Raw genomic sequence first — 24,375 nt, forward strand, 5'->3', positions numbered from 1 at the left:
CAGGTACATTAAGTGGTAGTTTAAAGTGGTATGGCATGATTTATCACATCACAACAAGGATAACTACATAAAAGCAACCATCTTTTTACTACTGCATCTGTGTTGACCGGATAGAAAAAAGAAGGAACTGTAAGGACTGCAGAAAAGGGACAACCAAAAAGGAAGAGCAATAATAATGATTTGCTGGAGAAACAGAGATTTCTAAGTTCTTATTAGTATTTGGGTAGAGGAGGCCATTCAGAGAGAGCAGAATCAGATGTTTAAAACGGAACTGAAAAAATACAAATTGGTGCAAGGCATTTGATTTCATTTTGAGCCTCAGCCTGGCAGATCCCCAGCAGAGCCCTTCCTTGGCATATACTAGTGTGTCTCATGTTTATGTAGGTGTGAAAAAAATCAATAACAATAATAGCACCACTTCTTACATTGTTCTCTGATGTAATATAACCATTTACTTCGCTATCAAACAGTGCATAAAAATGATGCAGCTTCTGCCTTTTAATGGCATACATCCAAAATGTCCTGGTTTGTAAAATACAGTGAAGAGCTCAGGACTTAAGCTGCACAAGTTCATGTTACTAGAAGCTAGATGTTATGGGTTCTTGTAGTGGAAAAGGATTGTAAGTATCCCTGGAGTTGCAAGTTGCAGATACACCACACTAAAGTATTTCCAAACTTTCAAATGACACAGATGCATAAGTTATTCCCTGTCTGCTTGGGAACAAGAGTGGCAACCAACATACCAAACATGGAAGTTCTGACCGATATTAATCTGAAACTATGAAACCACCCAGTGAGCAAAAAGTGGTCTAGATCACGTCTTTTAGACGTCATTTATGGACATCCAAAGATGTCTAAAAGACGTCATTTATTCTGGCTCTCCGTGGACGTCCAGATCATAGCCAGTATGAACGTCTATTCTCAACTAATTCTGGATGTCAGTGGACGTCCAGATCATAGCCAGTATGAATGTCTATTCTCTACTAATTCTGGATGTCAGTGGACGTCCAGATCATAGCCAGTATAAACGTCTATTCTCAACTAATTCTGGATGTCAGTGGATGTCTAGATTATGGCCTGACTGGACGTCTTTTCTCAACGTCATTTATCGACTAATTCTGGCTGTCATTGGACGTCCAGATCATGGCCTGGCCGACGGACATGATATCAACCTGTTTTGGACGTCCACAGATGTTGCCTGCTCAGTGGGCAGGTGAATCTCAGTCACCAGAATAACATTTTTGCAGTTAATGTTCTCATAAGCTACATATATGTTCAGATTTGAATGTCATATGAATCATTCTGACACTTACATGTCATATCATGTTTATGTATGTGAGCTGACATTCATGTCGGAAGTGGAGGGGATCGTGCTGGAGTTAGAGCTAGCCAAGAAGGATGCCAAGTCAGGGTCCGCAGTTTAAGACAGCGTTTCAATTTGCAAGTGTGAAACAACTATATATTTTTAAGGAGACAAATTACAGCATTTAAACCCAACCGATCAAGGCAGATGGGCTGCCCGCAATGAGTCTGGATCTGCTCCGAGGTTTGTGCCTGTTAAAGGCATTTTTCTCTCGCAGTGTCACCAAGTACTTGCTCATGGGGGGAATGTTGGGTCTCTGTAAATTAATTAATTAACGATTATGGTCCTTATCTGCTCCAACTGAAAAGTGATATGAGATAACTTTTATTGTTAATTGGCTATATAAATAAAATTGCCATTGCTTCACTTGTTTGTGATGACAAAACCAAGTATTTTAAGCCAAAATATGATCTTTTCCTAACCCTAAACCCTAAACCCTAAAACCTTAACCCAACTAGAACAGCACAACATTGTCAGAACGTAAAATTTAGAATTTAAGTTAAATAAATATAACAAGACTAGGTCAAAACCTAGTGTGTGGCTGGACCACGTCCGGTCAAGGTGCGGAAATGTGGCCAATTTGTTACTGGGGTAGTCAGTGGTATTGGATATTAAATGCTCATGTGCAATTTTTGTTGTGGTCCCAGTAATGTGTTTTAGTCAATAAAGGTACTATCCCAGACATGTTGGAGTTTTGCCAACAAAAATGCAGCATTGTGTGAGACAACATTGTAACGTTAAACTAAAGCAGTCAGTCAAACAAAACATTTCACTTACCTTAGACAGACAGACAAAATGATCTAGTTTGGTTGTGTTTGTTGCAGACAAAAAAGGCGTAAAGTTGCACCATACCCGTGGTTTGCAGAAAAATACACTGCCAAAATGTATTTTTGCCATTGAGTTGGTCTTCCCTAAAGGTGTTTTTGAATTGCTGTTTATTACAGTGATATTAAAAGAGATATCCTGCCTGTTTTGCCTGGTAGGAGAGGCATGTTCCTAAAAATCAGTGCTTGTTCCTTCTGGATGGATGAAAGCTCTATCTAAAATGTCAGTATTTTTGTTGAAGTTGCCATTTTATCACTGACAAATTGCTGAGCAATTGTTCCATTGAGCACTAAAGCGAAAAACACACCAGCCATGTTGTGTAGTGTTGCATGATTTGATGCCCACCGCACGTACATGACATGCAGTAGTTCCACTAGTAACTAAATTGTGTATAACATTATGCCAAAGCATTCAAGTTTTGTCTTTAATGGTACTTGGCTCGTATAAATGATGAAGAACAGTGTGGCTCCGACTATGTGCTGAAGTAAAAAGTTTGGCTATATGACTCTAATCATATTAGCTAAACCATAGAAAAAAACTAATAGCACTAACTACAGTCATACACCTTCAGATCAGGTAGAATAGTGAATTACTGGTATAAAGAGGACTTTGTTCTTTTGTGTTAGTCCTCTAAAGCACTAGCAACTTGTCCTATATGACGCTGTATACCCCAGTACATCACATTAAGTATAGTACTATGATAGGATGCCTAACAAAAATAGAAAGTAGGTAAAGATAATAAATGAATGCTTTGATTTAGCTTCCAGAGAGAGAAAGGTGAGTTTAGTAGTGGGAGTATATTTGATGGGTGGAAAGAGAGAGAGGGCTTTAAATTTCTTGCTAAGTGCCTTGGACAGACTCTGTAGTGTGTAAAGACCCTGTTTTCTTAATTTGATTGCCTCTAAATGCTTCCTGTGCCCATGACTTATGGCCTATCTCTCTTCCCTTTTATGTTTGCTGTTGACAGAGAGCTGATCTGGCAGTGGCTCCCCTCGCCATCACATATGTGCGCGAGAAGGTTATCGACTTCTCCAAGCCCTTCATGACGCTGGGTATAAGTATACTGTACCGCAAGCCAAACGGGACCAACCCTGGGGTCTTCTCCTTCCTCAACCCCCTGTCGCCTGATATCTGGATGTATATTCTGCTGGCTTACTTGGGTGTCAGTTGTGTGCTGTTTGTCATAGCCAGGTAACATGTCACTTCCAGTGATCACAGCTTCACACACAGTCAGACACATGCTTAGCTGCCATCGCTCAGCCTCGCCCATCTGACTAACAACCGGCTAATCTGTGTAATTACAGGATCTGTGTCCTGAGCACACTGACTCGCACATAGTAAAAGCTTACCACTCAGTGACAGTGCTGTAACTAATCAATGGTCTTGTATCAAAGCTCAGACTCGTTGCTGTGTCATGTGTTTAAAGCATTTTAACCATGAAGGGTCACATAAATATTTGCTTTTTCCACCATAAGACATTTGTAAAGAAATACTTTTTTGCTTGTATAATATACTGTTTCAGATTGGCACTTGACAAGGCTGCTAGGCTACTCCAGGCCTGCTTCTACTCACACTGGTATCAGTAACTAAAACCACAGGAGATACATACATACTCAGGAACACAGACCTTAGACAGAGAAGGTGTAGGCCGATTTAGGGTTGTGTGTATGTGTCTGAGAGAGTAGCAGAAAGGTTGTGCACTCATATGGATATGTGCGCGCAAGTGTGTGTGGGATGTGTTGAGCTCGATGTGAACACTGCTGCCCCTCTCCCACCTTTTTCCTCACTGTCCCCAGTGTCTCCGAGTTCATGCTGTCTTTTCTTTTCTCTTGTTTCCTTCACCTTGCTTCAAACACATCGATGACTCAGAGATATAGTCTCTTTATAGCCTTTCTTAACAAGGGTTTTGGTTCAATATCCGATTACTGGCAAAAACAAAAGTAGTGGCTGAGTTTCAAGCTTTTACCTCACCAGATTAGACGTGTTGGGTAAAAAGTGGAATCTAATTGGCTTCTGCTCTATGTAACCTTTGCTTTGGATGACAAACTTATCTGTGCTCTTTGTCATGACCCTCTCAGGTGTTGTTAGCCGCTGAGCATCTCTAAAGATATAGCTAAAATATATCTGTTCAGACTACTTTGCAATGCTAGGCTTTCAAAGCATAAAAAACTGTTAGCTATCAGATTGTCAATGTTGTTTTTCTCATAAAACTTTACCTTTAGACTTATTTTCTGTAGTTAAGTCGTATAAGTGGGGCTATGACCTGCAATTTCAGGTGTCTCACTCCAGTTAATCTGTGCTACCAAAGTTCAAATAGTGTTGCACTTGTTCAAAGAACTGACCCCACGTAAGGGTGCTGCAGAGTTTAAATACATCCCTCCAAACATGTTTGTTGTAAACACTTTTAAAGACGCACAAGGTGTCAGAACTCATTTGGAGTTGCACTAATGGTGTTGGCAATGGAACGACATGAAATCGAATAGTGTAGGGGCAATGTTGAGCTGGTGGATGCAGTTGTTTTGCAGAGTGGTAGGGGAAGTATGAGTAGAGAATTGCACTGCTTTAAAGTATGAGGCCATGATAAAAGTGCAAACAAAAGGTTTTTGTCAGAGCTTCTGCTCCTTTGTTCTGTTGGTATCACTGAGACTTAATGTGACCTAACCCCAGTAGGCGATTTGAAGGGGAAGAAGGCGGATGCCATCTCACTTGTTAGCAAAATGTCCAAAGTACATAATCTATTTTGTAGCCTTGAGAATAGTATCAAAGTAACAAGTAGCCCCATGTAGTCGTAGGAGAGCAAAGATGAAGGAGACACACTGCAGCCTGTTCTATTAAAAAAATCCTATTTTACTATGATCAATACTGCTGAATATACACACACTCACCACACCACACCACCTCTGTCACAAAATATTTTAGAGGAGACATTACAGATATAGTTTTTATAACCATACACCCTGTTACAAATGAACAAATCACCTACGGCCTAAACCTAACCATACTGTAAGAAAACCCTGCACCTATTGGTAGGTGCTACATCTGCAGCACAGATCCAACAGATATAAGAAGCTCTGTATTGTGTCATTTGATTCTGCGTCCATCTACTCTACAGTTTAGTTTGGTGATGCAGCCGACATCAAGAATGCTTTGGCTGGTGAAATGATACAACACATTATTTGTACCGGTTGTCTTTCCTTTGAGTGTCTCTGCTCAGACAAATCCTTTCAGTTGATGAAACTAGGCCAATATTTTTTGAAGGCTCGCTCACTTGATCTAGTGGCTCACGATTGTGGCTGCTGTTTGAAGCATGGCGAAGAAGAAAAGAGAAGGAAAAGTACATGTTAACTCTAAAACTTTTGGGAAACGTGGGCCCTCTTGCAGCAGTGACCCGACAGTTTTATTGTTAACACACATGTGTTTTCCGATGTTACTGGCGATATGATCACACGAGAGAATAAAAAGCAGCAACTGTCATCTAAGTTGGCTCAGAATATGCACCTATCTGTATTTAAGATCACAATAAGTATGTGTTTGGGTAAGTGTATAAATTTCCCCCTCACTTTATTCCTTCTTTTCTCCTGTATACACAAATGCATGCTGGGCTACAGTTGCATGTTTTTTTTCTGTAGAGTGTAGCACAACAGTCTCACAAAATTTCATGAAATGAGAAATCTAAAAGGCAGATTACGTATTGTGAATAGAAAATGTGGAGACTATATCCCTCTACCATGACTGTATTTTGTGACAAAAACATTTTTATCAACTATCATAGTAGAATATGTGTCAAATATCTTCTCACTTTCTCCATCTTTGGGTTTGGGTTTGTAGCCATGCAGACAGTTTTTTTTAATTTGACTTTATAATTTGTACCTTCTCTCCAATACAGTGGAGGTAAATTTAGTTTTTGGTGCCAGAAAGAGTAAGGGTTCCCCCGATCAGGATTCAGCCGATCACTGACCACCATTTGCTGGAAGAAATATCTGCTGATACCGTTCACAGATTAAAATGACATTTCTATACTTAACTGTCATCTATAGGTTTTAGTTACTAGTAGCATAGAAAAAATCACCATGAAAATGTTGAGGCAGTAAATCATTATCTTACATCGATTTTGAATGTTGCAGGAGGAAAGCTAGTTAGCTGTTAGCACCACTGAGCAGCAGAGTCCTGCATTGTTTGTGGCTACAGCGTTTAAGGAGCGCATAGAGCAACTCACCTTTGTGTTTATCTGATTTGCTCTTCTGATCAGGCTTTATAGAGGCAAGGCAAGGCAAGGCAAGTTTATTTGTATAGCACAATTCAGACACAAGGCAACTCAAAGTGCTTTATAGGCGCATACAATTACAGTAAAAGCATTTAAAAAAAAGATCCCATTGTTCAACAATTTTAAAACCTTAAGAGAGAGTGTTCCTGATGTTGTATATTTCCCACAGACCTAGCTGCCAACAGTTTTCACTTAAACGACTTTCTATAGAAGAAATAGTCCCAATAAAAATAAAATCCAGAGACATGTATCTCAAAACTTGAACTATCTACATGGCTAGATACCACGAGGGCTAAGCATGCAAACCAAGTCTTTAGGAAAGTCACCGTAGGATCAGCTAAATGTGAAAACTTTGTATGCTAGCATTTGATTTTTGTGACCCATATCAGTGTTTTCTATTATGACACCCCTATGTGAGGAAAAGTGCTTTCTATAGACTTCCAAATCACAGTTTATAGTACTTCATCTGTCACCGCTGTGGTAAACATTTGGTGAGGTTTTGGCAGAAGGACATCTAGGTCAGGGTTAGAGACCAGTGGGTCTCACATGGACAGACATACATCCATAGCACTGGAGAAGGGTCTGGCTGTACCAGTTATGATTGGTTAAAAAACCTGCTCTGTTTTTTTTTTTTTTTAAACCAATCACAACAGTCTCTGTGCCACTATACCCCAGATGCAGTGATGGTGCCCCTGCAAAATATTGTTGTCGAACTGTTTTGTGCTCGGGGAGGCGACCCCTGGCATTAACATCACTGCAACTACGTTAGTGTTAGGGTAACTTGCCATTTTCAGTGTCTAGGTTGCTAGCTCAGAGGTTTTCATTGTTTCCCGCAGCAACAACCTTTTTTTTCTTTTCTTTCTCATCAACATCCAATGAGATAGACTAGGGACAGATCAGAGATTTAAAGGTTGTGGTCTGACATGGTATAAGTAGCTTCTCGGTTAAGCATTGAGAAAGAACATGATTTGGATTAAAAACAACTACTTCATTCAGGTCTTGGAGCGCTCAGTGTTTAAAGAAGAAGCTCCTGTTGGTTTCTTTCTTAACATTTACTTTTGTTATCTGGCACTCTGATGTCAAAGTCACAGGCTTTGTTGTTGAACCACCTTACCAAGACGGGACATAATTCATACAAACATAAGAGGTTTCCTCTTAGTTAAATGTAAACATAAAGTAATTTTTAGATATTTGTAAAAACACCAGATGATATCAATTTTGGGACTATTTCTGCCGATCATATAAATCTTGGTTTCTTTCAGATGTATAAAAAGCCTTCTTTGTTCTATGTCCTCCACTGAATCCTTTCATGGTACAGAAAATGTATTTCTTTCACTTCTGTTCACATACGTCATTTGTATCTTAAGAAATCATAGTCTTTTCACAAACCTTTGTGAGACAATACTTTATAGCACATACATTTGACAGGCAAGACTTAATATTACAAGGTTTAGTTCCACTGTGCATTTATATACTGTTTATATATGTGTGTGTACACATTACACATTTTATCTCTGTATGCTTGTGTTTGTGCTGTACTGTGTGACTGACTGATGTATGAGAGAGACTGATAGAGACTCGGACTGATGTATACAGTGCTAGAGTTAGAGCAGCTTCTTTTTGCCATATGTAGGCCGATTACTACGTGGGTACTCAGCTAAAACCACATGATTTCTCTGTTGCACTGCCGCCTGGCCTGATATCGTCAGTTACAGCTGGTAATGTTACTGGTTGTTATTGCTTTTATGTTCTCTCTAATGACATCAGCAGCAATGCTGATGCTTCTGATGCAGGTGATGAAACAGCTGAAAAAAACAAGACCTCTGTTGTACATCACACCTCTGCTAAAGCCTGTGCATTATCACCTTGTTACACTTTGGGGAATTCCCTACATCCTACACAACAAGCGAATTTCCTTAGGATAAGAGAAAAGCAGAGTGAAAGATTAGTAAGAAAGATTAGAGTATTTCTCTGTGTGCAAAGTTTTTCCTTACATCAAAGTGCAATCTGTCTGTCCTCAGTCTTTGAATGAAAAGCCTTTGTTTAAGTATGTGCTCATATTAAAGGCACAGCCCTCATCTCATGGTTGAAATTCCCATTTGAATCCCATGCAGATGATTCTGAAAATACAATTGGGGTACTGAGACTTGATTAAAAAGACAAAAAGACATGCTATATACATTCAAAAAAAATGTTCCACTGTAACCTGGGGATAGTGACTGGAGAAAACAATGCTTCTTCCTGTTTTGATTGCATAATGGCAGACGTGCTTCCTTTGTGCCGTAATTCAAACTTTATTTATTCCAAAAAAGATCCAGCCCAGTGGCCACCCGAATACCATAGTGAAAGTGAGGGAACCAATCTATTCACAGTTGGTGTTATTTTTCTACAGTTAATGGCTGTAGAAAAACTGTGCAATCAGTATTATTTCAGAAAGATAAGTTAAAGTGAAAACAATCACTATTTCAAGTTTAATTTAAAAAACAGAACTATGCGCAGTGTAAAAGAGTTTACAAAACTGACCATTCAGCCCTGTCTTCTAGAAATTAGGTTTCTACACAACTAACTTCAATAGCAAATCATTTTGAGGGAAACGTAATGCCAGCTGAATTAAGTTTTCTATTAACATAATGAGGAGGTGTTGTTAATGTACAATGCAGAATGTACAGTATAACAACAATGATCAAAATGTGCAGACATATTAAATCTACCATCCAGTGACAGAGAAACAGGACCAGGACTCTGTTGACTTGTCTCCCCTGACATTGGCGTTATCATGCGTATCATCACTGGAGTTTTCTGCAGGATGACCCTGCCCTGGTGGAAAGATAAAAGCCTCACATTGTTTCTGCGCTGCTGGTGAATTCCTTCGTTTTTCGCCTGTGCTTATCTCTGCACTGACCTTGCTCAAAGTTTCTCCCTCTGCAGCACAGATGACCTGAGATAATGTAAGGGCAGTGTAATTGGATCAAAATGACAGCAAACGGGCCAAGCAGCTAAGCTGTGTTGTCTCCCGTAAACGGCATTGGTTTAGCATTCCCTGACCCAACCAGCAGCAGCAGCAGTCCAGTCAGCCACTCCCATTATCTAGCATGGTGCTGACAACTACGCTCATCCATGTTCATGGCGAGCGGTAATTGGCTTTTCACAACATGATTGGAGGAAACACACTCAGAGACCTCTGCGCAAGTGACTGGGTCACATAGTCACATACGCCACAGCAAGGTCGCAGTTCAGCTGAACTCAATTTGGCATTGCAAATTGACAAGCAAGCAAATCTGGAGCAAATTGAGTGAGCAGACAGATTGATTTAAGGCCAAGGATTCTTTTAAAGCAGAAATAAGGGGGACATTCAGAGGTCCTTGAGCTACACTACACAATATCCTCCTGTGTGTTATAGGGGTGAAAAGGAATGCCACCACTAACCACATTATAATGGCAAAGCCCATTAGTCAATGACAGGGCACAGTTATGACGCTGTCATTTTATCAATACAGCCATACATCTTCATATTGAGTAGTGTTTTGCAATATTCAACCCAGTCCTACTGTATTTTACCCAGAGGACACTGGATCAAAATCTTGACATGCGACAGAGTAGCAGTTTCATCTGCATTATCCTCCACGCAGATGTTAAATCTACTCGAGGTTATCATTTTTGACTTCCAGCACTGTATAAGGCCCACACTGAGACAAGTCTGCATTATGCATTGCAATTTGATTAGTCAAACCCTTGTGTCTGTTAAATAGCTCGAGTCAAGATAAGGCCCTGGTTCCCTCTCCACTCCAGCACAAACCAAATCAGGTCAGGATGCTTAATTGTAGACCAATCAACCTTTACTAATGTAATGTCACTTTTATTTAATATGAATAAATGAGAAATCTCTGCTTGAGGAGTGCGTTGAGTGAGGGGGAGTGCCGGGCCCGGCGTGGGCATGATGGGAATGAACCGTTTGATCTGCTGAATATTAATGCTCCTCCAAGATTATAAGGATTATTAGTTCTTTTCTCCGCTGACAATGGAGTTATTTTCAGACCCCATCGATTAAATTACTGAGGGAATTGCCTTTGATACGAGCACTCCTACGCGAGGAGTCACTTTTGGAATATGAGTGGTGTTAATTCTAGCCCACTTCCCAAGTATGGTATGTTATCAGAATTTAAAAACACATGAAAGAGATTGAGATGAGCCATCATTTTTAGTTTGTTTTTTTTGACTAATAGATTATTCAATAAAGACATCCAAATCAACATCATACTAATTCATGTAATAAACTCTTAATTTACTAATCAGATTAATAGCAGCATAGCAGTTTGAGGTATGTACATGAAGATTAGGCAATGCGTATTTATTGGCATGATTTGTAGCAATTCATCTTTGAACATGACTAACTAACCTTTGTTTTCTCTCCCCTGTCTCCCCAGGTAGGACGACCACTCTTGGTCTCTTTTACTATCTTCTCTAATGTCTTTATGCAACTGCAGTAAACATAAATATATATGTGTGTGTGTTCTCTGTTAACTGTCACAGGTTTAGTCCCTACGAGTGGTATAACCCCCACCCTTGCAACCCTGACTCGGATGTAGTGGAAAACAATTTCACCCTGCTAAATAGTTTCTGGTTCGGAGTTGGAGCTCTCATGCAGCAAGGTAGACGCCTCTGCCTGCCCCCCTTTTTCTAGCACAAGTCCCACTTTTTTGCTGGGGGTCAACCTTGCTCTTTGACCAGGCCCATGACCATGCATGGGGGCCTCTGTGCATGATGCTAGATGCTTCACTAGTAGACTAGAGTCCAGCAGGATGGACAGTGAGATATGAATGATGTGATCGATGAATGAAGACAGTGCTCCTGCATGCTCCCCTTCTCTACAGTCCCTAACTCCTCCCCTCCCTCCCTTTCCCAACCTATTCACAGCCATCTGAACAGGTAAGTGAACCCACCCAGAATACCTGAGATGGATCAAATGGGTGAGACTGAATGAGAATGTGAACTGAGCAGCTTACCCTGCCTGTTTGGTTTTGTTTCCTTCTGCCAAACCAGTGCCATATCTTCTCAACTCGTTGGCATCTTTAGACTGAGAAAAGTTTTACAGAAAGTGGAATGTTAGCACTTTAATAGTTTGTGGCCTGTATATTTTACAATGCATGTCACAATGGGACATATGTTGCATATTTAAACGAGCATTTCTTCCAAAGCAGTTGACAATGCAACATATTTACATTAGGTAGTGATGATTTTAGGGCCTGGAAAGCATGATAATAATGTCTGTATGTCCTTGCATCTGAACAATGCAATGGAGCACACAAAGCACTAGCTGCTATAGTTGATGCTGCTTTAAACGGTCTGTTCACCTGAATTACAAGACATGAAAGAAAACTTCCCTTATCTCGAGTGGTATCTGTCCATGCACATAGTCTTGGTTTTATATTTTGAATATCTGTCTCTGACATTACTGCTTCCACCCAGAACAATGGAGAGGAAAATAAATAATAATAAATAATTTCCTTTTCTGGTGCTCACAGTATGAGAATATAGGAAATGTAAAAAGAAATAGCTGGAATCATTTGAATCTAACAATCAATTGAAAAAAATGTAGTGCAATTCAACCATTAATGAATATTTAATGTTTAATGGAATTTAGATACCACTGAATTTATGGCACTTAAATATTTTAGTTTGAAAAATATCTATCTAAATTTATGCAGTTTGATTCCTCTTTGAATTTCCCAGGAGGTAATTTCAAGTGATGTACTTTCAAGGATTCATAAACTTAGACTGAAAAGTGACTCATGGTACATACCCCTGCCAAGGCCCAACAGTCCCATATAATTCAACCGAGCCAAATCCAATATTAAGTAAAACATTTAAATCTGCTAGATCCGGATTTTATTACAATCCACATCAAATTGTACTCATAGATAACAGCCATCTAAATACGGCTGACTTTTGTCATCAAGACCCATGCATTATTCCCTGAGAAATTAGTGAAAATGTCAAAAAAAAACACCTGCAATGTTTTGCAATTTTAAAAATGCTTGGATTGTCCCCTGTATCCAGATCTTCACCAAAAGTTTAAGGGGTCTATTCGGGTTCGAGACCCATTTTCCATCCAAGCTTCTAGGAAACCACCTTGACAGAGGTTAAAAATCTATGTATGTTTCTGCAAACTGCGGGTATTGACCCACGGTTTGCAGAAACATACACTGCCAATGATTTAACAATTTAAATCATCACGTCTTTATGTGGCAACTTAACATTTCTTTAGGTTCAGTTTTCAATTTTATCTTGTGACACCACTGTGCTCATGGTCTGGTTAGGTTTAGACACAAAAACCACTTGGTTAGGTTAGAAAAGATCATGTTTTGTTTTGGTTGCCAAAACCACGGCTTGAGATGTTCTGAGGTCAAAACACTCAGTTTTGTCACCACCAAACATGGCCTGAGATTTTCACATCTTCCAATCAAAAATATTAGTTTTTGTCGTCACAAGCACAGCTGGAAATTATTCCAAGGTGTCTTTAAAATATCCAGTGGTTTCACACTTGCTTCAAGCAAATGTTAAAATGCAGTCCTGAACTACGGTGACTGGCTTGGCAGCCTTCTCACCTTTAACTCCACCACCATTTCTTCCACCTCTTGATATGACAGCCATAACCATTTAATGTCAATGTGATATGACATGTTTTGTAAAAAAAAAAAAAAAAAAGTCACTATGTAACTAAGTCCTATGACTTGAATGTATAAGTGGTTTTCAGAAACATTAACTGCCAACAATATATTCTGTGGACTGGGCTGTGTATACTGTAAGTTATACCCATCATGATAACAATATTTGACCATAGTTCCATACTTGAGTCACGTGATGACAAGTGAGTAACTCCATTGGTGGAGAAAGACCATGAAATGGGGTTGAAAGCTCAAGAAAAATCAGTGTAGTTTCATTATTTTTTTCACTCTTGAATTTTCTATCTTTGTTTTAGAAATTACAAACATGAACACCACTTGAAATCACTTGCTTGATGTTGAAATATTTCATATTAATGTTCTATTTGTAGTGTTTAGATTTCACAACTAAATATCCAGTTGCTTATAAAATTCAACTTATTTGGCTGTTATTTGCTTCCTTAGGTTACTTAAAAAAAACAAAAAACATTGTCTTGGGTGGAGGCTGAAATCACGGTGAGAGAGCTCTTGAAACTTAGACGAATATAAGCAAGACTGTGCACGACTAGATACCACATGAGGTGAGAGAGAAATGTGTTTTTTAATGAAGTGACCCTTTAAGTCCAAAGGCATCTCAATCTTTCCTAAGAGTTAGTCGCTGATAACTATTACCTAGTTGGCTGGTTGCATGCTTACTTATACTGCATGCTTACTAATATCCCAGAATTAGCAACAAAGTTTTTTCAAAGTTTTTATGTATTTGACTCCAAAGATAATTATTTAATTAATTTGTGATCAAAATACAATGACTGGTTTGAGTTAACCCCCCCCAACCAAAGAAAAAAAAAACACCCAAACCCCTATACTGAGTATAAAAACGTGTGTAACTAACAATAAACTGTTTTAGATTTATTAAATGTGGATTTTAGCTTCTAGTTGCTGTCCAGAGTAGTGTTGTTTCTTTGAAAAGCCAGCAGATGAGATGTGCAGGGTTGACCAGTTGAGAAGATGTGGCTAAGGGCCAGAAAGCTGTGGGATTAGACTGGATGAACACAGTGTCTGCATGGCACCGTGCTGGTCTGCACTGTAGAGAGGCTCCCCTGCCAGGCGGCTTGCCCCGCCCCCCAGAAAACTGTGGGATGTGCTGTTTGGTCATGACGTTACCTTGGGTACATGACAGTCAGCCCCAACCAGGCTCTGTTTGGGTGAACTCACTCCTCTGGGTGGGTCACCCCTATTTTCTGTTCTGGTTTCTGAGGTGGAACAGGATAAGAAGCTCGGAGCTGGTAACATGTTCCACTTTTAAAACATGCGTCTTATAGCCAGTCATTGGTCCAACATAGAACAAGCAGAATCCACTGCTAAAAGTACTGATGAATATGTGTTTGTGTTCATGCCTGCTACTTTAACTTTTGTTCTCGGTTGTGGTTTGATGAATGGGCAAAGTGGGTGGCTGGAGGCTGTGCATGGTTGACCATGCCTGACGGTGTGGATGGCTTGTGGCTAATAAAGGGTAAACAGAGAAATGTGTTTTTAGGAGACCATGTGACTCCGTAACTTCTGTTTTAAGTGATAACATAACACCTAGTGTTTTGTCATCTATCTATCTATCTATCTATCTATCTATCTATCTATCTATCTATCTATCTATCTATCTATCTATCTATCTATCCCGATTCTTAATGAATACACATGGGGAGAAACAGAGGGGAGAAAAAGCTCATTATGCTGACTGATACAAAATTCTAAAAATTTTACAATTTTTTTAAGTTATCCAGAGCCCATGTAGTAATATCCTTTATACCATCATGTGCTTCACAAAGTGGTGAACCTCGGCCCATCCTTGCCTGTGAATGACTGAGCCCTTCGAGGATGCCCCGTTCACACCCAATCACGATACTGTCACCTGTCACCAATGAACCTGTTTACCTGTGGAATGTTCTGAACAGGAAAATACCCAGGATATGTTTTTGTTATGTGGCAATCACGCTAAGTGGTCACGCAGAGGTGGTTATCAGCTCAAAAAATCAACCAAAGTTTTTCTCATCTAGCCCTGAGCGTGTTTACATGAATTGGCAGTGTTTGCAGCAAATGACCAATCGAAACATGACCAAACATGGACAAGTCCACTGGGAGCACTGACCATCCAGTGTGCTGGAACACTCAATATTGGGAGAATTTAGCTAGGTTTTGATGAGCATTTGATTACGGGTCACTTTAAATATTGGGGAGATGTGACATGGACTGGTGTGAACCACTTTCTAAGCAAAAGTGCTGAATTTAAATCAGTCCTCTTCAGCACCAAAGACAAACATCAAGCGTAATGTAAATCTATATATTTTTAAGTAATTACGGTCATAATTCATGACCTAGTTACTGGTAGCATGTGTATGTTAAACAGATGAGGTCAAGACAGCAGATCCTTGGGAAACCACACTTTTTGTTCACTTAAATGTGTTATTACTTAACACAAAGTAATGAGTCCTTCAAATGAATGGTTCCTCAAATTAAATTCAGACCAATATAGGAGTGTGCCAGAAGGTCCTACAGTTTATTGATCATATAGTAATATATTTTGCCAGACTGTGTGGAATGCAGTACTGTGATCCAATAATAATAAAACTAACATTTACACAAACTACTGTAGTTTGAGTGATATAAGTCTTCTTCTTACTCACTACATGTAGTAACAATATGCTGCAGTTTAGCAGAAGCTGTGTGTTACTTAACAATGTACAGTAAATGATAATGCAGATGTCCACTCGTCCCGTCAGTTTAAAAATGTAATATCAACATATTTTGGGTTCTAGGCAAAAATTGAATGAAATAAGAATTTATCTTCCATTCAAGTTTTATCGTGGTGTTAAAACAGAGGTATAGGTGTAGTCTCATTGCTCCATGTGAACCATAAACACATTCAGAATGGTGTATACAAGTCATTAGTTGTTATCACTTAACGGGAACTTTACCAATGAGATAATCTTGCAAAACCATTAAGTACTCCTGGGAGGAACCCTGGAAGCATGTGCCCCCTCCAGCCTGTCATTCCCTCTCCGTTGCAGTATCAATAGTAGCTTGAGCTGCCGTTGGCTGTCATGTCTTTCTCTGCTTGCTCACTCTACTAGACAGCTCACTCAGGGGACTGTGAGAAAGAAAGAAAGAAAGTTTGATGAAAAGTGAGAGTGCAGATTGAGTCTCTCACAAAGGGAGTGGAGCACAGAGTTCTTAACCTCCTATCTCTCTTACTCTTTATCAGCTTTCCCTCTGAGTGAATGTGCAAAATCCCTGCTTTCAATTGCTTAAGCCGCTTGAGTAGAATGGTCCTGATATAACCCAGGCCCACCTTTTTCCACCCGGACAACAAACCTCCCTGCCTCACTCCCACTCTACCCACGCACATATGCTCTGTCGTCCTCTGCATACATTTTGCATAAATCTCGGATGAAAAACAGACATGAACTGAAGATTCAGTGCACTCTACTGTAAGAAATACAAAAATGGAATGGAATTAATTGATGCTGTGCTAAGCTATACAACTCCATGTAGAAAATGTGAGGGCTGGGTCAAACCAACCAAATTTCTGAACAAACACAATTTATTTCATAGAAATTGCTGCAATCAGTGGCATCACTTGCTAGGATAACAAAAGGATGCAGGCCTTGGTGAGCTCAGTTAGTTTTCAACCCTTTCTCTGCAGTGACGCTCACCAGAGTGTGGAATGGGTCGGCTCTCCCTGGTAGCTCTGGTCCTCTTCTTGAGCTCAGAGTCTGTTTCAAGTTCATTCAGGTTAACAAATACTGTATTTGCTGACAAAAGCTAAACCATAATACTTCAGGAATGACAGTTAACCTTCAGACTTCATCACAGTCTCAATAAAAAGTGGCTTTTTGCAGATATCAGCCACACGGCTCTCTTATGCATCTACACCTCTACTTTAGCACTCAGTCCCTTAGTGTCTACACTCTGGCCAGCTCATATTATATATGGTCCCATTCCCTTAAAGCTTGGAAACCGATCAAAAATGGCAAACGACAACCTGTGACAATACTTTGCTCCTCAAAAGATGGTTCATAAATTGGACAAATACTGCTCTAAATGTTTGTTTGGTTAGGTGTTGACCAAGGTGCTTTGATTAGCAACCTTTTCAGAATTAAAAAGTTTCAAACTAGTTTCCAACTAGCTAGCATGTTCGTGTCTTCCCAGCTACATTAAGCCCTGATGCTTTGAAGCAGATTTGACATAGTGCCAAACCATGTAATTACGACTCCAAGTGATGCACATTGGCCCAAAAAGAGCTTTTACCATACGCTTACATCATGAAAGAACTAGTTGAAAATTGGTGGATACCTTTTTTTCAAAGTCACAATCCTGCGAAATGACCCGTTTCACTTTGAGAATTACTCATAGAGGATGCGCAGTATGCATTCATGCAAGTAATTTCTTTACAGCAGGAAGTGACTTTTCCGTGCCACGATGCAACTTACGGAGGAAGTATCCAGTTCTCCTTAATACATCTATGGCTACAGTATAGCTTGTCCTCTATGTAGCTTCCAGAAGATCTTATGTTGCAAATAGGAGCAAATTATTTTTCCTGTGCCACTTTCTGATGGTACTTTGTTTGTCATATTTAAAAATTGAAGAGAAATCATGTTGGAAACATTAGTAGTAGAAGAAAAAATTACAGTAAACTAAAGACACACCGTCAGACCGTCCAGAGCACACAGAAGTGTGATTCACATCACCAGTAATTATTAATTATTACATCACCATTAAGTATTAAATACCAATCATCAAGTTCAACCATGAGGCTGCCCACTCTGCCCACTGTGTGTTTGTGTCTGAGTGTGTGATCCAGGCAGCAGATGCAGAGGCCTAGCTTGGCCTGGGTGCTGCCCCCTTTCTGGCCTAGTGCTGTACCAGACCTCACGCCTTCCTCTGCTCCTCTCGTTCAGGATCTGAGCTCATGCCGAAAGCCCTCTCCACCAGAATTGTAGGAGGAATCTGGTGGTTTTTTACTCTCATCATCATCTCCTCCTACACGGCAAACCTGGCTGCCTTCCTCACTGTCGAGAGGATGGAGTCACCCATCGACTCTGCTGACGACCTGGCCAAGCAGACGAAGATAGAATACGGGGTGGTGGAGGATGGCTCCACAATGACCTTCTTCAAGGTTGGTTGTAGCTAGATATAATTAAACTGACAACAGTCTGTTCTAGTGTCTAGTGTAATGTTTTACTGCTCTGTATCACACAGTGATAGACAGATACAAAATATGGGTATATCCAGGATTATGCTTGAGTTTGAGATGGTTGTTATTTTTGCAGTGAAATTAAACATGTCAAAGCTGCATGGCAAATATTGGTAAATGGTAATGTTCCTTTTCAATGAGAAATACACTTTTTTTTAAGACAGAAAAACTCAAATTCTTACAAATGAAAATGAAGAGGGTTAGCTCCCACTGAGTTATCAACTCCATGTAACATAATCAATACAGAAATATTGAGCACTACAGTATGTCTGACATTAAGTAAGAACAATACTCGAATCCAACAAATAACCTTCATTGGGGGTTGTGCTGAAGGAACTTTTGTTGTTCCTAAAGTTTATTCATGTTTTTATTTCATTATTTGTTTTTAGTTTTTAGTTTAAAGAGCACTTGTGGTTGAGTATTGCACTTCAATAATGCTGGGGGACTCACTGAGTCCTATATTTCCCATATTGCATCTCCCTCATTGAAAAAGCCTAGGTCTTTCACATTCCATGCACCCAGTTTGTGACATGGGCTTGCTTTTTCATTACAATTCACCTCTCCAAGTCCAAACTTAGATTACATATTATGCCTCCTGAGTATGTTGTGTTACATTACATTACAGTTATTTAGCTGATGCTTTAATACAGAGGTCACTAATAGGCAGGCCGCAGTCTGGGTCCTATCCAGACCTGGACCTATAACCAATAAATCATTGAGAATTATTCAATTTTAACGGAGCATTTCTATATTAACTGACGCCGCTTTTCCAGCCTTTACGATACCGGATTTAGCAGCCCATGGAAACCCACAAACCAATTGAATGCATTGTAAATTATCTCACATGACACTACTAAGGCATCAAATCAGCGCATTCATATATCATCTAAATACCCACACAGACATCTATCGGAGGACATGCGAGTCAAAAAAGAGGTATTTCACATGGTGTGCTCTAAAACTATAAAAGTGGTCCTCAAGTACATTCTTCATGAGCCAAGGTGCAGTCCAAACAGATGAGTTTTCATTCTGCAACAGAAGACAGAAGTGTAGAGTTTCTGCTTTGCTGATGTCAATGGGGAGCTTATTCCACCATTGTGGAGCCAGGAGAGCAAACATTTGTGGTTTTGTTGAGTGGTAGCTGAACCACCCTCATGGTGAGGGAGTGGCAGGCCAGTTGGAAGAAGCAGAACTTATTGGATGAGCTGTGATGACCATGTCCTTGATGTAGGATGGGCCTGAGTCATTCACAGCATGGTAGGCAACTACGTAACAGTATCATGAGTCAGATTCCAATAGCTACGGGTTTTGTCAGCAGTTAAACTTCTCAGTTGTTTGTCAAAACCTTTCAAAATGCAGCCCATACAATTTGCCACATTTATGGTGGACCGGATGTGAACTGTGTGTATAAGGTCGACTATTTCAGTTCAACATTATCCTCCCTTCTGCTGTCTGCATGTTAGCGTTCTCAAAATCCCTGTCCCTAGTACATTGCTGTGGATATAGGCCTGGCTATATTTTGTATGTAGTTTTTGAAAAAGAGTTTTTTTTTTTTTTTTTGTTAGAGGTGGAAGCAAAGTTTGTTGTGGAAACTGTCAAGACGTGGCGTCTTTGATTTCACACATTTAGCATGCTTTAGTTGGTCTACAAAATTGTATTCTTCTAAAAACACGCATTTATTTAACATGATAAATAGCAGATTCACTCTAGCTAGCACACGTTATTGAAATGAAGTTGTTCTGAATCCAATGGTACCAAGCATTCGATTGAAATCCTTTTAGTTTTTGATATACAGCCATATCTATATCATATTGTATTTAGTGTTAAGTCGGGGCAGGCAGAACCTGCCTGAGATGATGTTTATTTAATTACAAATTAGTAATGGAATTTGCACCAATCAAGGAACAATTAAGTACCAAAAATCAATTCACATAAAATGAATTGCAGGCCTGTGTCTGTGGCCCAGAGACTTTTATCCACTTATCCCGGTTGGTATTCCAGCCTTGCCTTTAGGAATAATTTGTATCATACATCTCATTCTGCAGAAGATGCGGTGCATGTCCGTCTCGGTGTCTCAGCCTAAAGTCTAGTAGTCTTTTCTAGTCTAGAAAAGTGTGACTTTGTAGGAGTTTCTATTTTCTTATTGTTTATTCATCATTACTTGATCACTGATAAGTAATCCGATCGCCAAAGGCACTGGGAATAGGGATGTATAGGGTAGTAATGTCACAAGAAGCCAGTGAACATCTAGTATGGACTACTTGGGATGAAGAAATGTAACAGCCTCTTCATTAATGGTTGAAAGCATAAACCAGCAAAAAATGACAATTACCAACATAAACCACCATGTTCTGAACAGACACAATACAATCATTAATTACTGTGAGGCACCTTTGGGAGAACCCCTGAAGACAAGGGCTCCGGTTCTGACCCTTTGACAGCTTGCGTGTGTCAGGGGAAAGCCTGTAGTAATGACCATTTTCATTATGGCACTCTACAGTTACAGCCGCCTGGATTATCCCCTCCCATCCGACTGCCTTTCGGTTCTCAGTTGTTTCCCAGCCACTGGCAGTCCCCCCCTCCTCCTGGGGGTGTTCCTAGATTCCACTGTAGACATGACCATTAATTCAATTGCAGGGGGTCACCATGAGATTGCACTTTCCTCACAAAAAACATATACAGCTTAGATACCCTTTAAACCTCAAACATATTCTTCTACCCCATTACATATTAGTGGCAAATATTACACTTTTATCCCACTATATTTATTTAAAGCTTTAGTTGGTTTAGTTGGCATGAGCCCTACTGGTTACTGTACATTACTTTATTTATTTATATCAATAATCTAAAGTTGTAGCTAGGTTATGTAATTATAGGTTAAGCCACCCAGCAGTATATACAGTTATTAAAATGAGTTCATCCTTTACCCGCTGCAGCCCTAAAGTTATGAACACATTAATGCATCAATAGTTATAATTCGAGAATATACTATACGTATATTATTCTGAAATGGATAATATGTGTGTGTTTAAGCACATGAAATAAGTTAATGAAGATTGTTCTGTTCTGATTGAAATATCTATCCCGAATGCTTCCCAGTAGCTCAGTTGGTAGAGCATGTGACCCAAATGCAGACACCCTGCAGAGACCCAGGGTTTGAGCCCGACCCCTGTTCTCTTGATGCATGTCATCCCCCTGCCTCCCGTCATCTCCCCAGCCCCCCGCCAAGAGAAGTGAGACATTTCTCCCCCCACCGACTTGTTGTACAGTTTCATCAGAGATTTTTTAGTCTCCATTTTCATAGTACATAAACAAAATGGCAAGAACTTCTGTTTCACAAGCTTTCTCTATTTTAACTAAGTACTAGACTAAAAATGTTCCTCATAGCATATTAGGGGATGAAAAGGCAGTGTAGTAACAGATTCTTGCTTTATGTGTTATCAGCACAGCCAGGTTTAGACAGTTTGATCAGTCTGTGCGCTTTGTGTCTGTAGACGCACAGTGACAAAAAGCAAGATGAAATTCTCTAGTTGATTCAACAGCCCTGCAGCCGCCAGATGAGTGTGGGGGGCTGGGAGACCTGTTGGGATGTCCATTGAATAAGAACAAAGAGATGCACTGTAATGCTAATGATGTGTTCAGCCTCTGTCACCTCCCAAGATACGCAGAGGATGTTTGTGAACACACTTTTATAAACTGATTGCATCTCTATTATCATCCACCACTGCGTGAGGACTTTCTGATAAAGATATCAGAAAAATGATACAGCACAGTGACAATCATTTCTGCTGAAAATGTGTCAGTGTAATAGTTTATGCATCTTGTAACCACCCACACCCAGTGAAGTATTCAAAACAAATACTTCAAATACAAATATGATCACGGACCGAGCATGTTTAAAGATTATCTACCATATCATGAGGTCATCAATATTATGCTTCAGCTTTTTGTTTTTCAACAGTACTGCATGGAAGTGAAAGTAATATGGCAGGGGAAATTTATGATTTAACAACAATGGGACAAACCATTTCAGTATAAGAGCCAAAAAAGTTTTTCTTTTTTTTTTCTTTTTTTTTTCTTTTTCTAGTTTGTTATTGTAGTTATATAAATGTAATTTCTTATGGTGTTAGAATTACTGTTATACCACGCCGTCAGGTGCATGCAGAAATCTGAGAGCAAACTGTGTTTTGCCACAGTGAAAATATCGTTTTTCTGATTAAACACATATTGAAGTGGAGTATTTCCTTAGGTAAAAACATGTTGTGGATTTTGGAAATGATTACATCAATATTTTTACCGTACATTTCAGCTTTTGGTTACTTCACATAAAGTCTGCAGATACGTAGTAGCCTAAATCTGTCAGTGGAAAATATTATTCTTCGGCAGGTATTTTAGTTATAACAACCTCAAGCTAGCTAAGCATTTCTGTGTTTATATGTGCAGTATTTATTCAGTTTGGGAAATCCTACAACCCATCGGTTAGGGCCCCATCACGGAGGAACAGGAAGTTTTAAGAGGCTTCATTTGTAAGTGTTCATGGGCACTATGCCCAACATCATGTTGTTGAGTTAAAAATCTGAGATGTGAGTTGAGTTAAAAACTCTCCCTGGCCATGTCCGTCTCCCATCGTGCATGGTGGCGCACAGTTTTTCAGGCTGACTAACATCGTTTTCTGTGGCTTTGAGTGTGGTGTTCAGTGACATTATTCCCTGTTCGGGAGTTAATGCACCTTTACACCTATACACTAAAGCCAGGGAGAACAATGGTGTCTGTGTCTTGATTCCCTTTCTGTATGCTGTATTGCTGGAACTGGTTCTGGCAGGTTCACTACCAATAACTTGAAGGACAGGTACTTCCATGTTCAGGTGGGACTGGAACACAAGAAGTTCCTGTGTTCAGGGAATAATATATGAGTACAATCTAGACAAAACTTCCCACAATAACAAACCCCACCACCTTTGCAAACATTCGAAACACTTTCTACACACATTTTGACATCTGAGAGCTCTCCCCTTTCGAGAGGCTATGCACCCTTCCCTTCACACTAAAGGATGTCTGACAGCTGCAGGGCAGGTGCAAACCTGGCAAGGCACCAAGACCAGATGGCATCCCAGCTAAGGTGCTCAAGCTCTGTGCCATGGAGCTCTCTTCCATCCTCTACTCTATCTTCTGCATCCATACCCACCTTCTGGAATCCATTCACCATCATACCACTACTCCAAAGAACACCTTTCAGAACCCAACCACAAACAAGTGTACAAAGGATGCTGTGCCGTATCTCCTCCACTCCCTAATCCTACAACCACAATCACCAGCCAACATGGCTTCTTTTGTTAACTTTAACTCAACTGTCATCTGCCTTCAACCCAAATCAGTACAACCACATAATCAAGAAACTTCACCATCTCAACATCCCTCCACTCCTCATCCACTGGGTTCAAAATTTCCTCAGCAACAGACCACAGGCTGTAATGCACATCATCATCACCCATCATCACCCATCATCACGTATCATCACGTTTCATCACCAACACTGCAGCTGCTCAGGGCTGTGTCCTCAGCTCCTTCCTTTACACCCTGTAAACAAATGACTGGACGTGCCCTTCACCCTTCATCACATACTTCAAATACTCTGATGAAACTGCCACACTTGCACTACCTAATGACAATAATTCCTTTACAGCCTATCAAAACTCTATTTCTCGCTTTATATAATGGTGCAGTGATAACTACAGATACAGCAGATACCCACCTCCATCCATGGCAATGTAGTTTATCAAGTGAGCAGCTTCAAATATCTCTGACCCATTAATTAACTCAGTTTTGAGCACTGCTATCTATAAAATACTGCATGAAAAAACTCCATTTCGTAAACTCAGAGCTGTATATCAACCTAGCCCATGATGCACAGATTTTGCTCAGCTCATTTGCCCTTGCACATCCAGTTTCTCAGACATGAACCACAAAGCCATCACACATAGCACTCACAATAGTACTGACCAACCCCTCAAAA

General features: G+C 39.9%; 1 protein-coding gene across 3 annotated transcripts in view; it reads left to right on the forward strand.

Moving 5' to 3' along the window:
• grik2 (glutamate receptor, ionotropic, kainate 2) overlaps window positions 1–24,375 on the forward strand; it is a 301,017-nt gene that overhangs the window by 212,819 nt on the left and 63,823 nt on the right. For all 3 annotated transcript variants that reach the window (XM_073486919.1, XM_073486920.1, XM_073486921.1), the window contains exons 11-13: window positions 3,156–3,379; window positions 10,983–11,101; window positions 18,067–18,284. In XM_073486919.1, the coding sequence (XP_073343020.1) occupies window positions 3,156–3,379; window positions 10,983–11,101; window positions 18,067–18,284 (561 nt within the window). The remainder of the gene's footprint in view (window positions 1–3,155; window positions 3,380–10,982; window positions 11,102–18,066; window positions 18,285–24,375) is intronic.

Source organism: Pagrus major, chromosome 18 (genome assembly GCF_040436345.1).
Source record: "Pagrus major chromosome 18, Pma_NU_1.0".
In the NCBI taxonomy this organism is placed as follows: domain Eukaryota; kingdom Metazoa; phylum Chordata; class Actinopteri; order Spariformes; family Sparidae; genus Pagrus; species Pagrus major.